The sequence below is a fragment of the Entelurus aequoreus genome, linkage group LG11 (genome assembly GCF_033978785.1).
Source record: "Entelurus aequoreus isolate RoL-2023_Sb linkage group LG11, RoL_Eaeq_v1.1, whole genome shotgun sequence".
Taxonomy (NCBI): domain Eukaryota; kingdom Metazoa; phylum Chordata; class Actinopteri; order Syngnathiformes; family Syngnathidae; genus Entelurus; species Entelurus aequoreus.
This window is the reverse complement of record NC_084741.1, coordinates 28,047,854-28,066,346: the sequence shown is the minus strand read 5'-3', so window position 1 is coordinate 28,066,346 and position 18,493 is coordinate 28,047,854. Positions and strand designations below refer to the sequence as shown.

At 39.9% G+C, this 18,493-nt stretch overlaps 2 protein-coding genes across 6 annotated transcripts in view; one reads left to right on the top strand and one right to left on the bottom strand.

Annotated features, from left to right (window-relative positions):
- Positions 1 to 7,858, top strand: part of invs (inversin) — a 95,991-nt gene extending 88,133 nt beyond the window's left edge. For 2 of the 3 annotated variants that reach the window (XM_062062887.1, XM_062062886.1), the window contains exons 18-19: positions 6,770 to 6,850; positions 6,916 to 7,857. In XM_062062887.1, the coding sequence (XP_061918871.1) occupies positions 6,770 to 6,850; positions 6,916 to 7,034 (200 nt within the window). In that variant the 3' untranslated portion in view covers positions 7,035 to 7,857. Of the gene's footprint in view, positions 1 to 6,769; positions 6,851 to 6,915 lie in introns of all 3 variants that reach the window. The other variant, XM_062062889.1, reaches the window with a different exon arrangement.
- The window catches only part of tex10 (testis expressed 10), a 45,757-nt gene continuing 34,820 nt past the window's right edge, over positions 7,557 to 18,493 (bottom strand). For all 3 annotated transcript variants that reach the window (XM_062062885.1, XM_062062883.1, XM_062062884.1), the window contains exons 12-16: positions 13,183 to 13,405; positions 10,438 to 10,518; positions 10,184 to 10,371; positions 9,908 to 10,115; positions 7,557 to 7,823 (exon numbers count right to left, since the gene is read on the bottom strand). In XM_062062885.1, the coding sequence (XP_061918869.1) occupies positions 7,707 to 7,823; positions 9,908 to 10,115; positions 10,184 to 10,371; positions 10,438 to 10,518; positions 13,183 to 13,405 (817 nt within the window). In that variant the 3' untranslated portion in view covers positions 7,557 to 7,706. The remainder of the gene's footprint in view (positions 7,824 to 9,907; positions 10,116 to 10,183; positions 10,372 to 10,437; positions 10,519 to 13,182; positions 13,406 to 18,493) is intronic.

The window sequence follows — 18,493 nt, the reverse complement described above, 5'->3', positions numbered from 1 at the left end:
TTCAGAGAATCTGGAGAAATCACTGCACGTAAGCAGCTAAGCCCGTGACCTTCGATCCCTCAGGCCAGACCTGGGCATTCTCCGTCCCGCGGGCCACACCTGGCCCTTTGTGCGTCCCTGTCCGGGCCGCGTGAGGCCAATCATAAATTACAAAAACATTTTTAAAAAGTATCTATGTCGAGTGTGCAATACAACGGTGCTGCTTTTGTTTTGAAAAACGTTATTTGTATTACTTCCGCGTGGACGTATGCGCGTGCGTGATTGTGAGTGAATGTGAACAACGACAATCACAAATTACAAAATTAAGTTTAATAAACATCTATGTCGTGCGTGCAATACAACTGTGCTGCTTTTATTTTGAAAAGTGTTATTAATGGGCGTATGTCCGGGTGTAACCTGTGAGTGAAGGTGCACAGCGACAAGTGATGAGACGCTAAAAAGAGAAAAGTTGATGACGAATGCCGTGTTTTCAACAAGACATGGACTGCCAAGCAACGTTCCCTCTAAGGTGCGCGCCTGCGCAATTGCGCACTGCTCAAGCGTCCTCTGCGCACAGCAAATATATGCCGCGCACCAAATCAAATCCCATCTGAATTCTAAACAAAATAAACACATTTATTCTGCATAATTTTGCAATGCAACTCTGAGTGACAGTGACAACAAGCGGCCCTAACGGTGTTCGTCAACACCGTTCAATTGAACACCGTTCAATTATTGTAATGTCTATCGAGATGCTTCGAGGACAGGAATTATATCGATCACTTTATTGAGCAAAACTGTTTATATTCGGCCATAACCACACCAAAACACGAGTAAAAAACTTCTATCTCGAAAAACTAGTCATTTTCTGCCGTACAAACCAGTCCAAAACCAACTTGTCATCTGTCACCAACACGCATCGCACCAAGCCACTGGTGCGTTTATGGCCACACAAAAAGTCGGACAACTCAAACACCACACAAAGTTACACTATGACTCCTCAGTCATACGTGTGCTTATTCTACTGTCATTTATTAATAATGTTAATTTATTGATATTAATCATGGAATGCTGTTAGTAGAGAAAGTTACAGGAATGCACACTTCATCCTATGCTTACATTTCATTGTGCAACATGTGGATGTTTAAGGGGAACTAAATGTGATCTCTGAGAGGGGTACAAATGATTTCCAAAGCAGGACCCCCACCCAGACATATTGTACAATACTAATCCATAGCTTATGAAAAACAAGATTTCTTTTATTTTCATTACAAGTGGGCCAAATCACAAATATTACAAAATAATCTCATGAAAATGACTCCTGTCATTTGAGTGTTATAATAAAAGATTGGTTTGAGACAGGTGTGCTGCTGGTATTGCCACGTGTGATGTTGCTCACATGTGCTCCACTGAATGCTCAGGGAGTTTTTGTGTTTGCTCACACGCATGAACAATTAGAGGGAACATTGCTGCCAAGTATTTCTTTACAGAAATTAAAGGTAAAGCCGTGTGCTTAATTTGTGGTACACAGGTTGCTGTGTTTAAAGAATATAATTTGAATCGCCACTACACGACGAAGCACGAGGAAAAATACCGGAATCTGTCTGATGAAGCGCGCACAAGGGAGGCTGATGCGTTGATGGTAAAACTGCAAACCCAACAAGGACTTTTTGCCATATTTCACACCCCCAGAGATGCAGCTGTCAGGACAAGTTTCGTCATTTCTCATAAAATCGCCAGAAAAAGTAAGGCGTTTTCTGACGGAGATTTTATTAAGGAGTGCTTATTGGATTCTGTTACGCTGATATGGCCAGAGACTTTGACTGTTTTTCGCTGGCTTTGGATGAGAGCTGCGATGTACGTGACACCGCCCAGCTGCTCCTCTTCTTACGTGGGATAACTACAGACTTTCAAATCACGGAGTAGCTGGCAGCCATGCGGTCAATTAAAGAGACAACCACAGGTAATGACTTGTTCACATAGGTAAATGCGTGTTTGGACATGTTAGGACTGAAATGGGACAAGCTGGCAGGTGTGACAATCCAATCCAATCCACTTTATTTATATAGCACATTTAAACAACAAAATGTTTCCAAAGTGCTGCACAACAATATTAAAAACAATATTCAAATATTATCCTTAGCTCCACCAATGACTGAATAAAAACAAAAAATAATTACATATAAAACTAATATAAAAAACAATATAAATAAATAAATGATAAATGGGTTATACTTGTACAGCGCTTTTCTACCTTCAAGGTACTCAAAGCGCTTTGACAGTATTTCCACATTCACCCATTCACACACACATTCACACACTGATGGCGGGAGCTGCCATGCAAGGCGCTAACCAGCAGCCATCAGGAGCAAGGGTGAAGTGTCTTGCCCAAGGACACAACGGACGTGACTAGGATGGTAGAAGGTGGGGATTGAACCCCAGTAACCAGCAACCCTCAGATTGCTGGCACGGCCACTCTACCAGTATAAAATAAATATGATTGAAAAAGATTTTTAACAACAGATGGTTGTCCAAATCTGACGTGGAAAAATGTTGGATAATGCAGGATAAGTGACAGAAATTAACCCTGTGCAGAAATGGACATTTTTGCATTGTATTATACATCAGGAAGTGTTGTGTAAGACAGTGTTAAAAATAAAACCATCAAAAGCAATCTGCATTTGTATAAAGTTAAGTTAGGTTAAATAAAATTATTATTAGTATTATTAATTATTATTATTATTATTAGTTATCTTACGGTATATCAAAAATAATATTGAGCAAAATGTAATTGAAATATTGTTGGTGTGGCCCTCCAGCAGTGCTCGGGTTGCTTATGCGGCCCCCGGTAAAAATTAAATGCCCACCCCTGCCTCAGGCTGTACTGCATCAACAAGCGATATCAGTGTGTAAAGGATATCACCACATGGGCTCAGGAACACTTCAGAAACCCACTGTCAGTAACTACAGTTGGTCACTACATCTGTAAATGCAAGTTAAAACTCTCCTATGCAAGGCGAAAACCGGATATCAACAACACCCTTCGCTGGGCCTGAGCTCATCTAAGATGGACTGATACAAAGTGGAAAGGTGTTCTGTGGTCTGACGAGTTTACATTTCAAATTGTTTTTGGAAATATGTGGAGGTCGCGTCCTCCGGACCAAAGAGGAAAAGAACCATCCGGATTGTTATAGGCGCAAAGTGTAAAAGCCAGCATCTGTGATGGTATGGGGGTGTATTAGTGCCCAAGACATGGGTAACTTACACATCTGTGAAGGCGCCATTATTGCTGAAAGGTACATACAGGTTTTGGAGCAACATATGTTGCCATCCAAGCAACTTTACCATGGACGCCCCTGCTTATTTCAGCAAGACAATGCCAAGCCACGTGTTACATCAACTTCATAGTAAAAGAGTGCAGGTACTAGACTGGCCTGCCTGTAGTCCAGACCTGTCCCTTTGAAAATGTGTGGCGCATTATGAAGCCTAAAACCCCACAAAGGAGACCCCCGGACTGTTGAACAACTTAAGCTGTACATCAAGCAAGAATGGGAAAGAATTCCACCTGAGAAGCTTAAAAAATGTGTCTCCTCAGTTCCCAAACATTTACTGAGTGTTGTTAAAATGAAAGGCCATGTAACACAGTGGTGAACATGCCCTTTCCCAACTACTTTGGCACGTGTTGCAGCCATGAAATTCTAAGTTAATTATTATTTGCAAAAAAAAATACAGTTTATGAGTTTGAACGTCAAATATCTTGTCTTTGTAGTGCATTCAATTGAATATGGGTTGAAAAGGATTTGCAAATCATTGTATTCCATTTATATTTACATCTAACACAATTTCCCAACTCATATGGAAACGGGGTTTGTAAAAGCGCTTTGAGTCACTAGAGAAAAGCGCTATATAAATATAATTCACTTCACTTCACTAACTCTTCCGGGACGCCACACGTGTGTGTGTGGTGGTGGTGGTGGGGGGAGCGGGGTTGGTGGTAGCGGGGGGTGTATTTTGTAGCGTCCCGGAAGAGTTAGTGCTGCAAAGGGTTCTGGGTATTTGTTCTGTTGTGTTTATGTTGTGTTACGGTGCGTATGTTCTGTCATTGTTTGTCATTCTTGTTTGGTGTGGATTCACAGTGTGGCGTGTATTTCTAACAGTGTTAAAGTTGTTTATACGGCCACCCTCAGTGTAACCTGTACAGCTGTTGATCAAGGATGCGTTGCATTCACGTGTGTGTGCGTACAGAAGCCGCACATTTCTTGTGACTGGGCCGGCACGTTGCTAGAATGGATGAAAAGCGGACGTGACGACAGCTCGTTGAGGACGTTAAAGGCAGTGCCTTTAATGCACGCCCCCAAGACTGTGGTCCGGGTGGACTACGAGATATAATGACTGATGAACACCTTCGTTCGATAATGAAGGTTGCCTCAGCTCAAAGCCTGAGCCCCGACATTAATGAACTAGCATCCAAGAAAATATGGCAGGTGTCTGGCTTGGGCACATCAGATTAGATCAGTGTGTTGCAAACTGAGCAGTTTAAAGTCCTCAATGGTTGCTTTATTCATTGTTATTTTATTTTCAAATGTATTAGCCTGTGGAAAAAGTTAATGTTGATATTTACCTCAGAAGGCTGCAAATAGAAAAGAGGCATTCCATTTTTATTTAAATTGTATTTGATATGCCATTGATATTTTTTAATTATTATTATTATTATTTATTTATGATTTTGCATGTCACTATAAAGTTATATATATTGTTCAATATTCAATGCAAAACTTGTGTGGGTCACTATTAAAAGGTTAATTTGTTCAACCTTGGCCCGCGGCTTTGTTCACTTTTAAATTTTGGCCCACTCTGTATTTGAGTTTGACACCCCTGGGTTAGAGTGTCCGCCTTGAGATCGGTAGGTTGTGAGTTCAAACGCTGGCCGAGTCATACCAAAGACTATAAAAATGGGACCCATTACCTCCCTGCTTGGCATTCAGCATCAAGGGTTGGAATTGGGAGTTACATCACAAAAAATGATTCCCGGGCGCGGCACCGCTGCTGCCCACTGCTCCCCTCGCCTCCCAGGGGGTGATCAAGGGTGATGGGTCAAATGCACAAATTTCACCACACTTAGTGTGTGTGTGTGACTATCATTTAAGTGTGCACAATAATGCAACCAGACATTGTTTCTTTTTTTCACCATCAGATTCTTTAAAAATATGTTAGGGTTAGGGTTCAAAATTCATACATTTTTTTGAAAAGTAAAAAAAAAAAATCATGCTCCAATAGAAAAAAACTGCAATTTTCACTTCTTTTTTTAAGTTTGGAAATCTTTATCGTGGTGTCCTTTCATTTTTTGACATGGAAAAAATAACTTTTTTTGGTGTTCTTTTTTCTTTTTATCAAAACAACCTGCGTTTTTCAATTTTTATATTTTTCCTCAACTGATTTGTTTTGTGTGTAAACAATTGCACAGTTGAAATAGTTTGGATTAGAGCAGGGATTCTCAAACCGTGGTACGTGTACCACTAGTGGTACACGGGCTCCATCTAGTAGTACGGCAAATATTTGATTAATTATTTAAGAACAGTGTTTTATTTTCCTAAAGACAGTGTTGCTGTTTAAACTGTGTGTAATGTTCCACTGCCCCAAATATTGAATATACTTCTCTGCCTTGTTTATAATGAATACTTGGGCCTACTCTGCCACTGTATTTTAATGTTGGTCATTATGTTGGTACTTGGACAACCAAGTGTTTTCTGAAGTGGTTAAAAAAAATGTTTTGAGGACCACTGGACTAGACAATCTTCCACCTCAGGGGACAACCAACCATCCATCCACCCATCCCCTTTTTACCGAGGGGGTGGGGGTGTTGGAGCCTATTTCAGCTGCACTCATACGGAAGGCGGTGTACACCCTGGACAAGTCGCCACCTCATCGCAGGGCCAACACAGATAGACACACAACATTCACACTCACATTCAAACACAAGGGCCAATTTAGTGTTGCCAATCAATCTATCCCCAGGTGCATGTCTTTGGAGGTGGGAGGAAGCCGGAGTACCCAGGGGGAACCCACACAGTCACGGGGAAAACATGCAAACTCCACACAGAACCTCAGTGGGGAAAAAAAAATATATATTTTTTTTCATCATGCTCTCATTTATTAAGATGAGTTAAATGTGGTCATTGTAACATTGTCAACCAACGTATTGGACTTGTGTGTGTGCATAGTTTCCACTTACCTGATTTATTTGTTGTATGTGTTGAACTTCACATTATTTATTCATTATTTTTTATTTAAAAATTCTATTTTTTCAATACAAGCTGGACATATTTAGTTGTTCCCATTTTGCACTTATTTCCTTTGTGTTGAATTTCACAAATTATAGATCTCATTTTTATTGGGAATTAATTGTGACACAAAAGCAGCAATTTGTATCATGTAACCGGCTTACTGTATGTATATTGGTTTTTTTCACATTTTCCCTTACCATATTTATTTTGTGTTGAATTACAAAAACTATTGGTCACATTATTTATTACAAAATGTGTTGACGTTTTTATAGGAGGTCTCATTTTTGGACATGAAAAAACAAACCCCCTGCAAGTTTAATGAATGTTTTCAAATTTTCATATTTTCCCTTACCATATTTGCTTTGTGTGTTGAACCACGGTACAAAAGTTATTGGCCACATTATTGTTTTTATGATCATGCTCTCATTTTTGTTACATGAGAAGAAAGGTTTTTTTTTAATTTTATATCCTGGATTGATTGTCATCTTTTTTAATGTCCCTTTTAGGAAACTCCATGTCCATGTGGGGTCGTTCTCTTGGAGGGTCTCAGCTGCATCTGGGCCTGCCTCTACATGCTCAGGGCCTACGTAAGTCCATTCACTCACACACACACACACTTATGGAGCGCTTTTAAAACATTTGACTTTTCCAGTGAGCGGTTTGGACCACGTGCATCTGACTGAAGCAGTGAATCAAGCCAGGCAGTTTTCTTACCACCTGAGGCCTCATAGCGCTGGACAAGGGGGCCGGGGCCAACGTGGAAAACATTGACACACACACACACACTAAAGTTTTGCATGTTTTCTCAGCTGGCTAAAAAAGCCTTCACATTACAGTGGACATTGTTTGCTGGAAGCGTGCTGCTTTCTAAAATTAAGCGGCGTGACGTGAGAAAGGTGACATCACTGGGCGTGGGTTACGTGTGCAGAAAGGCACATGTAAAAAGATAACCTTTCTTCCATTGTGAGACAAACACGTACACAACTCCTCGTTTGGCGCGCTCGCTCACATACTGAGATAACCTTTCCTCTGGTTCTGCAGAATGAGGTGCTCTATCAACAGCCGCTCATACAGACAGCCCACCTGCAGACACACACACACACACACACACACCACAAAATACATTCCTTTTCATGGCTTTTGTGAACTGTGCTATAAAAACACACAAGTTACACCTCAATGTAATAATTATTGTTTTCCATTACATCCATCCATCCATTTTCTACCGCTTGTCCCTATAAACTGTTACTAAGAAAAAAATTGACTCAAACATCAGCTGCATTGTTTTTGGATTTTTGTCCATGTTTTATTAACCAAGCAAAAAAATTTCCACATTTCAAAGCATGGTGAAAGATCCAAAAAATGTTATTTTTGCAACAATTAAAAAAAACATGCTCCCACAGTGTGTGTGTGTGTGTGTGTGTAGGTGCACGTTTATGTGGATCAGTACATGTCTCGGAGGTTGCCGCGGTGAGTGGACGTGCCGTTAGCCACGGTGACGCTGTAACAGTAGAGCAGGTCAGTCAGCCATTGCTCCCTGGTCGCACCACGGGAGTACCTCTGTAACACACACACACACACACACACACACACACACACACACACACACACACACACACACACACACACACACACACACACACACACACACACACACACACACGAACATGTCACACTTGAGCTTGAAGGACAGGATCATGTGGATTTGAATATAAGACAACACTCAGGATGTTTTTGAAATACCTCATAGATTACAATAAATAAAAGTTTACAGACATTTGACTAAATCGGTCCTATTTGTGTCCCCAGAAAATGAAATGCATGTTAAAGTTTACTATGAAATAAATTAATTTTATGAAATAGATCAACTGGTTCCACTTTATAACTACCGGTAGTCTTATGATCTCAACAAAAGACAATATTTCCCCTCCCAAAACATTTGTAAAAGATGAGTGAACATATCTGGGAGTACCGTTGTCCCTCATCACATCTTTCTTCACACTTTGTAGCTTCACTCGATCACATTTGTTTTTCTTAATGTTTTAGGTAATTTTGGCCTAAGTTAAGAATTTTTAAGCATAAAAATGGCCAGATGAACTAAAAATACTACCAAACTAATAGTATCACTAGACGAGACCATCAGGGTTATTCAACTTAATTGTTGCAGGGGCGACATTCCTAGAAATCTAACGGATCTATTAGTCGTATTAGTAGATTCCAGAGCACAAGCGTACTCTATTAACTCATTTGATTTTGGTGTATTTATTTTGTCAGAGGTACGGGAGCGCTCTGCTGTTTCTGCAAAGATGTGAGTCTCTGGTGAGTTTTTTAACCGAACTCATGGTCCACCAGTTGAATAGCTCAAATGATGAAAAAGAGAGGACCTAAGATGGAACCTTGAGGAACACCACTAATTAAAGCTACTGACTGCATTTGAAGTAAACAAGCTACAGCGACACCTATGTAATCACATTATGAAAAACAGGTAACTGCCAAAAAGGAGCGGACTTAAAGGGGTGCTTAGACCAGGGGTAGGGAACCTATGGCTCGCGAGCCAGATGTGGCTCTTTTGATGACTGCATCTGGCTCTCAGATAAATCTTAGCTGACATTGCTTAACACGATAAGTAATGAATAATTCCGCTGGAAATCGCAGTGTTAAAAATAACGTTCAAAATACAAAACATTGTCACGCATTTTAATCCATCCATCCGTTTTCTACCGCACCTGTTCAAGGTTGCCGGTGGCTCAGCCAATCCCAGCTGTCCTTCGAGGTAATGGTAAGAAGTATTTTATTTATTATTGGTCAGCTTTAGAATAACAATGTTATTAAAAATAATAAGAGACTTATTATACTCTAAAAATGTTGGTTTTACTTAAAAATGCACGCATTTAGTTGTATTCAGTGTTAAAAAATATTATATGGCTCTCACGGAAATACATTTTAAAATATTTGGCTTTCCTGGCTCTCTCGGCCAAAAAGGTTCCCGACCCCTGGCTTAGAGGAACACTTCAGTTATGTAAATTACAAGTTAGGATCCCAGTGTTCTATGTTTGCTAGCAAGGTTAAAATGCCAATGAGTTTACTGTGGTTCAAGTTCCTCTACAGCAGTGTTTCTTAACCATAGGGCCAAGAAAAAAATATGTGTTTCTCAGCTGTGGTCTGTATGGGCTGTAGCGGTACTCATTTGTAATACACTTTTCCACCACCTGTGGCAGTAACGACTATATCAAAGAAACAGAACAAGCCTGCAGCGAAAGTCATAAAGAAGTTTCTTTAAGTGCAAAAAATTAAGACTCAAGTGGTGAAGCTGTATTATCATTTGCAATTTAGTTTTACTGACAGTTTAGTTAAACATATATTATTATTTTTAATTTATTTAGAATTAATTTTTTTTAGCGCTCAGTTTTTATGAGTAACTTATTTTTAGTATATTTGATTAGTATTTATTTTTGTAATCAGCCTGACCTAAACCTTGATAACCATCTTTATCTTTGTGACTAACACATGCTTTAATGACAAGGTTTGTCCTGTTAAACTGTAAGTAGGTGAGATATGATTGATTACTAATTCAGTGTTAATGTTTGAGTGTGTAGACAGGAGCACTTCAGTGTTTAGGAATGATCTGCCAGAAGAAGGTTTACCGTGAGGTGTTGTATGAGCTCCTGCAGCAGGCTGGTGTTGGCCATCAGCTGCTTGTGCAGCGGCGTGTGCTGCAGCAGCATCATCAACATCTGTCCCAGCAGCGGCAGCTCGTCTTCACTCATGTCCCCAAAACGCAGCTGCAGGACCATCCTCAGCAGGCGCGGCACGGTGCTCAGCGCCGTCACGCACGCCGCCCAAATGGCCTCCCTGCACACGGGGGGGGAAAGACGTGTTCAAAGCCAGCTTTGTTGTTTTGTTTTATTTTAAAATCTTACCTTTTGTGGCGGCTGTCGTCGGCCGCGTCCTCCTGGCGCCGGGCGACCAGCAAAGCCAGCAGGCTGAGGCAGCAGCGCGCCAAGAAGCGCATCACGGGGTCCATGGGCAGCAGGGTCAGGTCCATTAGTCTGGAGACTGCTCTGAGCAGGCTGGTGGCCATGCTGTCAGGCACCACCTTCAGCTGCATCTAAGACGCACAACACGTCCTTCAGTCATCATCACACTTGTGCGAGCTCATCTTTCATCCTCTCACCATGTATTCATAGATGCCGTTTTGTACGACGTCGAAGCACTGAGACCTGGAACCCAGACTTTCCAGACGCTGACACACCTCCTGTGCACCAACATTAAAGGAGGAAGGTAAGAACTGTGGTTGTGAACACACTCACACACCTGCAAGAATGGCTCAGTAAACATTGGAATTTGTGTCTTGCTTGAATGAACCGCGGCTCCCAAGTGTCAGCAGCACTCATGCAGCCAAACTATCTTGCTACTCACTTGTGTTGGCGGCTGTTTAGTCACTAATGGCCGTGTGTTGACTCATGTAAATCGATGCTGCACACGGACTACTCTAAAGTGCATGATGTTGGTATTGTACTGTACCTTCGATACAAGGCCAACTATTGCAATGTCTAACCATACGTGATTATCTATACGCTGTTTTTTTTTGCCACAATACAGTTGTCCCTCCACACATTGCACTTCAAATATTACGGTTTCACCACATGGATTTTTTTTTAAACATAGTAATTTTTGCCTTAAATTAAGCATTTTCAAGCATAAAAATGGCTAAATAAACTAAAAATGTCCATACTTCAGTAGTATTGTCCACCCGAGGAGACCAAACCACTCTGAGCATGCTGTTTAGTATCGTGGCCCCTGATTGGCTCAGCTTCAGTCAGCACTACTACACTACTGTTCAAAAGTTTGGGGTCACATTGAAATGTCCTTATTTTTTAAGGAAAAGCACTGTACTTTTCAATGAAGATAACTTTAAACTAGTCTTAACTTTAAAGAAATACACTCTATACATTCCTAATGTGGTGAATGACTATTCTAGCTGCAAATGTCTGGTTTTTGGTGCAATATCTACATAGGTGTATAGAGACCCATTTCCAGCAACTATCACTCCAGTGTTCTAATGGTACAATGTGTTTGCTCATTGGCTCAGAAGGCTAATTGGTGATTAGAAAACCCTTGTGCAATCATGTTCACACATCTGAAAACAGTTTAGCTCGTTACAGAAGCTACAAAACCTGACCTTCCTTTGAGCAGATTGAGTTTCTGAAGCATCACATTTGTGGGATCAATTAAACGCTCAAAATGGCCAGAAAAAGAGAACTTTCATCTGAAACTCGACAGTCTATTCTTGTTCTTAGAAATGAAGGCTATTCCACAAAATGGTTTGGGTGACCCCAAACTTTTGAACGGTAGTGTATATTGGATTGAAAGAGTGTAAAGGTGACTAAAGGGTGTTATTTAATGTCTGCAGGGCTCTAATATTGTTAAAATATATTTAAAAGTAGCAGACAGTTTTTTTACGCTCTAGCAATGACAATATTCCATTTATAATTAATGATTACTACTTGGCAGTCATGTCCGGGACCAATTAACAGCGATAAAAGAGGGATTACTGTGATCATGTGAGTGCAGTCACAGTACTTTGAAAGTATTTTCCTTCATTAGCTCTTATCTGCTGGTGTGCACAACTCTCTCAAAAAGACACAAACGTATGACTTGTGTCCTAACAGAAAGCAACATCAACATGACTAGAATCTAAATATTTTTTTCTACTAACCATTATAAAATGTAATTGAATTGTTGTATCTGCATCCCCATACATTTTAGATACAAAACTGTAATTTGGCTCCTACAACCCTTTTTTCTACATGTCATCCAAGCGGCTGGTAAGAAAAAATATCCGGTGTACACTTTTGGTGCACTAAATCACTCTCATTGGTTTTGCACTTTTGCTGTTTAACTATGCTGCAAAATATGATATTTATTTAGTGTTGTGTTCCTTTTTTGCTTGCGAGCACAGCATGTATCGTTATATTTAGCCATGTATTGCGTTATAAAGGTACCTTGACGTTCCCAGACCTTCTACAAATGGTCAAATCTAAAAACTTAAACACATCTTATATTTATTTTACCTTATTTTATTTATTCATTAGTTTAAATTAAGATTATTTCTGGTTAGCATTCCTCTGAACTGTATTTTCTACTGGAACAGCAACAATGATTCCCGGGCGTGGCCACCGCTGCTGCCCACTGCTCCCCTCGCCTCCCAGGGGGTGATCAAGGGTGATGGGTCAAATGCAGAGAATAATTTCGCCACACCTAGTGTGTGTGTGACAATCTTTGGTACTTTAACTTTACTTAATGCTTGAGGCTCTGGAAGCTGTTGCACAACTTCTTTAACAACTTAAAAAAAGGTCCTATTTTTTTCAAACCACACACATTTCCATCAACACCTAATCAAATTCCTCATTTCAACACGTGCACGAGTGAGCACGCGCCAACGTTTGTCGTAGCAACGCACCTGTTGACATTCTCCCCGTCATGAGAAACAATCCCGCCTCATTAGCCCGACCGCCGATGACACGGTCCGTCCCTTAATGCCGCCCCCCTCCTGCCCCGTCCCGATTCTTTACCGCCACTCGGCTGTGATTGACTCAGACAGGCAAATGAGAGAGGCCGGATCTGAGGCTGTAATTGAGGAGCTGAATTAGTGATTAGAAGCCTCCCACACAAGCCCCGGGGGATGTTGCGCTAACTGTAATTTCAGTGCAGAAATGTCACACTCCCATCACGCCACTGGCTCTCATTAGCGCTTGTTGATATCCACCGCGGACGATAACCACGCATTTCCAACCTGCGCCGCGCGATAAAAGTTCCCCTTTCAGCGCTCTGTGCAGCGTGAGAGAGAATGACGAAGACCGAGGGTATAGGAACTTTTCAGTTTGACCGACGCCTCGCCTAGTGTGTGCACACGCACCTCCGCAACGTCCCAGTGGTGCGTGAACTGCTCCAGCGTGGTGAGCTGCAGCTTTAGGGGCGACAAGGGGGAGGCGGCCGTGACTCCGGCGTCGCGGGCGTGCTGCAGGCGCGAGAGGTGCTCGCAGGAGTAGCCCGTCAGGGTGGAGAACAGGAAGCTGACATACTCCACGTCCTGTAGAGCCGCTTCCTGGCTCCCCACTGACCAGCTGCTCAGAGACGATCTGGAAAACAAACCAACGGCATTTCTTTCAAAAGGACTTGGGGGGTCCAAAGTGCGAGCCATTTGCTGACCATAACTTGTTTTTTAAAAGAATAATATTATAAAAAATGGAAAAAGAAGGGAAAAAAGACAAGAACAAACTAGTGATAATAATATGCTTTGTCAAAAATAACACAAAGCTGTGAGGCAGACTGTAAAGTACAGTACGCTTACATGAACTCACATTCTAATAAAGGGGGTCTAAAGTGCGGCCCGGGAGATCTGTTTTTTTTCTTGGCATGTGGCAGACTCTAAAAATAAACTTTACCAAAAAAAATTGCTACAAACAACACCAAACTGGGAAAAATACAAAAAAGTGTGAAACAGTTTAAATGTTGTTACTAAGAATACTTTTTATTTTTGTATTTTGAATACGAATAATTTGAGAACCGATTTCGATTCTTGGAGTGACGATTCCTTTCAGAATCGATTCTTGCAATAAATTATTTGGTATAATAATGATAAAACCTTTTCAAAACAGATTAATAAACCTCTTTGTGGTTGCTGACGTACGACCTCTACGCACAGCAAGTAAATGTCTTTTGAAAAATGTAAAATTGTAATTGTTGTATTTAAAAATTATGAATCGATTTAAAATGGAAATGATTAATTGAATTCCATCCATCCATTTTCTACCGCTTGTCCCTTACGGAGTCGCGGGGGGTGCTGGAGCCTATCTCACCTGCACACGGGCGGAATTGATTTGATCAATTAATTGAATTGATTTTATTAGCACCGCTACTAAGAATAGTGTGTCTGATTTCGTCCCCTCTGAGTTACTGTCATATCCACATCAGATTAGCCTTTATAGAAACATACAAATATCAATATGGCCTCTGTGTCCTTTGATATTTCACTAAACGACTCTGTGGAAAAGGTCATCTACAACAGAGCCTTAAAAGGTCCAATTTAGAGTTGAAAGTTGAAACTATCATCTTGCATGAACAGAGCCTTAAAAGGTCCAATTTAGAGTTGAAAGTTGAAACTATCATCTTGCATGACGTCAGCAAATGAAGTGATCTTTCTCCACGTGCGTGTCTTGGTTTGTTCGATTGAGAAATCGTTTAAAACACACGTTGTAGCCTTAATGTGTATTTTAGGGAAAATGGTTGAAATAAACAAAGATTTTTCTGCTTACCATAAACTTCAATCTTTTTTTCCAATAAAAATGTTGATATTGAAATTGTTGGCCAATGACGAAAATTTTCTGCTATTCACCGCCACACAGATCACGGCACTCACGCGCCCCCGCTCTCATGTGCGTTCTTTTACAGCGTCCTTGCGAAAACTTTCCATGCGGTCCGGATTTTATCCATTTTTACTACTTACACTCATTAAACGATTAATCGAAGCAACAGATAATAAATCAACATTTCTTTCTAAACAAAATAATCAATTTAATCTATTAATTGTTCCAGCCCTACACCTGTACATGCATTTTGGGTCCTGTAGTGTGTACTGACCGTGTTACACACTTTGAGAATCATCTTCCATCCAAATCTATTAAGGCAGGTGACAGTATGGCTCTGCATAAGACACTGTTCATAAAAAATGTACGAGCTCAGACAGTGGATGCTTTTAAAAAAGGGCTAGAAACCTACCTTTTTAAAAAAGCATATAGCTAATTTTGAATATTTTTAATTTCTTGTTTTAATGCTTTTATGTGTTTACTATGTAGCACTTTGAGATTTGTTGTTCAAATAAAATCTATTATTATTATTATTATTATGTCCACAACATCATCTCTTTGCCCTATTCACCACTACACTATTATTTATCAGTGTTGCACATATTAGTTGTTTAAGTAATTGTTTATACTTTTAGTTAATCGGTAATATTTATCGATAACATTGAGCAAGAGAGCACAGTCTACCAAGTCCAATTCCTTATGTGTTAAACATACTTGGTAAATAAAGCTGATTTTGATAAATAGCAATAATTCATTCAAAAAACGTTTCAGTAGTAGTAAGGGGTGGTCAAAAAAATTGATTCACATCCAAATCACAGTTGAATTTTTTTTCTTCCAATTCTAGATTTTAAAATAATTTAAAACTCACTTTAAATTTGTTTTGTTTTTGCAATTTGTTTTTCTAATGCATTTTTGGATTAAAACATTAAAAACCTTACATTATTATTATTGATACTGTTGCTTTTTTAATTTTTGTTATTCCCTTTTTTAGTATTTTATTTATAATTGTATTTGTATGTCTTCTTACTTGCTTTGCAAATTTCTACCCTACATTTTGTAAAACTGGGATTGGGTCGGCGTTAGGGTTGCCCTATTTTTTTTAAATTAATAAACATTTCTGTGATTTTTGTAAATAAAATGTAAAAAATACATTTAAAAAAATATATTGTAGGCCAACACTGTGTGTTTAAGTCGAAAGCCAGCAGCTCAGAGGAGCTTTTGTAATCTGTAACTGGTTTTGAAAAGGTTTAATTATCATTTGTATACCAAATAATATATTACGAGAGTCGTGTTGAATCGAGAATCAATTCTGAATTGAATCGTCCAAAGATTCCCACCTCTAGTACTACAAGTATCAGCAGTAAGTTTTTCTTTATTTTGCATTTATTAATAAACAGAAGTTAGGTTGTTTTTACAGTTTGCATAGTTATTAACATGTTTTATGAACTTTGTATGATGTGTTCGGTTAAAGATGTTAAACTTTGGAGGTTCCACCGTACTCCTTCACTGACAGATTATGAGAAACATGGAGTTACATATTCAGCGTGGTTATGAAATGGGCCCATGGCCTGCAGCAGAGATAAAGGGATATGAGCAACGGCAGCAAAATAGTTCACACAACACAGCGTTTGTGAAAGCGGCCGAGCAGAAAAATACTATCGTCGCTGTGACGACATCACATTCCAGCCTTGCAAATGAGCTCTTTGTGTCTCGACAAACTCATCCTCGCTGGACCGAGGCGACCCTTTCCCTTAAAAATGTGTTAACGCCTGACACAAGAAACAAAGTCAGATGCACTAAGTGGAAGAGGACGTCACAATCAGTGGGACAGGACACTACTGCCATCTCATGGTGGCTGTTTAGAAACACATGTTTGGTACATGCCCCACTATGATGATTCTAGGTCTACTGTGTGTGGCCCTTAACAAGATTGTGTTTGTGGCCCCATTTTGGTCTTTAATATTAATTATTATTAGACTCCTGAAGGGCCCCCACCCCACCTTAAACCTAACGTCACTGCCCCACAGACACACGCTCAGCATGTTTACATGCACTAATAACAAATTGACTGTTTGAAACCAGCTTTTTTAACACACACGCAAGAACCTTTTCTTTTAGCGTGTAATGTCTCCAACATTTTGTATTACAATTTTTTCTGATTATCAGATTGATGTTGGATTATCATAAGAGATGTCCGATAATGGCTTTTTTGCCGCTATCTGATATTCCGATATTGTCCAACACTTAATTACCGATTCCGATATCAACCGATACCGATATTTACAGTCGTGGAATTAACACATTATTATGCCTAATTTTGTTGTGATGCCCCGCTGGATGCATTAAACAATGTAACAAGGTTTTCCAAAATAAATCAACTCAAGTTATGGAAAAAAATGCCAACATGGCACTGCCACATTTATTATTGAAGTCATTATTTTTTTTAACATGCCTCAAAACAGCAGCTTGGAATTTGGGACATGCTCTCCCTGAGAGAGCATGAGGAGGTTGAGGTGGGGTGTATATTGTAGCGTCCCGGAAGAGTTAGTGCTGCAACGGGTTCTGGGTATTTGTTCTGTTGTGTTTATGTTGTGTTACGGTGCGGATGTTCTCCCGAAATGTGTTTGTCATTCTTTTTTGGTGTGGGTTCACATGAGTGGCGCATATTTGTAACAGTGTTAAAGTTGTTTATACGTCCACCCTCAGTGTGACCTGTACGGCTGTTGACCAAATATGCGTTGCATTCACTTGTATGTGTGAAAAGCCGTAGATATTATGTGATTGGGCCAGCACGCAAAGGCAGTGCCTTTAAGGTTTATTGGCGCTCTGTACTTCTCCCTACGTCCGTACAGCGGCGTTTTAAAAAGTCATACATTTTACTCTTTGAAACCGATAACGATAATTTCCGATATTACATTTTAAAACATTTATCGGCCGATAATATCGGCAGTCCGATATTGTCGGACATCTCTAATTATCATTAGTGGATATTAATTATCATAATAATACTTAATCAAAATAATTATTAGTGCATTTACTTTTTTGCATTCGAAAGATTAAAAAACACTACTAAGTAATAACTACTAACATGTACAATATTTATTATATTTTGGTCATTTTACTGTATTTCAGTGCTCATAGCACAGACTTCCTTCTTCCGGCAACAAACTCGTGTTTGCCATCTTTTGGACAAATGAGGTTTTGCAACATTACCTTTTTAAACCTGACTAAACAGGAGGATGAACTGATAATTATAGAACAACATTGGAGAGACGGTAGCCGAGAGTCAGGACCGTCATGATACAGTGGCGTAAATGTCAAGCTATGCCGACAGACACGGAGTGCTTCTGCTGCACATGTATTTTATCGATGGAGGCTTTTTGTATCTGGTGAGGAGGACACTGCTCAAAAAAACTGCATTACTACGAAAGACAAACTGTTTGCGTTCACAAACCCTGCAGTGATATAATCCTTTTCCCACCTACGGTACTCAAAATTAACTAGAAAAAAACGTCCCCGGCCAACTTGATTAAACGGACAACTTTTCATCAAGTGAGTCACTATAATATTGATCATGATACACATCATGCTTGTTATTACAACTGTAGTATAAAATCTGTCGAGCTGGCTGTGTACAAAAAAACCATGAAACAATACTTTACAGATACTGTAATATGATCATGTTTTTCAGTCAGTACAGATTGGTGTCCTATCGCATTGTGTTGTGCATTCCAAACTCAAAAGCCATTCAGCGGTTGACGCAGAAGCTGGCCTACTTGCTAATTTCGTAGCACTGTGAGGGTCTCTGTTTTTGATTGATTGAGACTTTTATTAGTAGGTTGCACAGTGAAGTACACATTC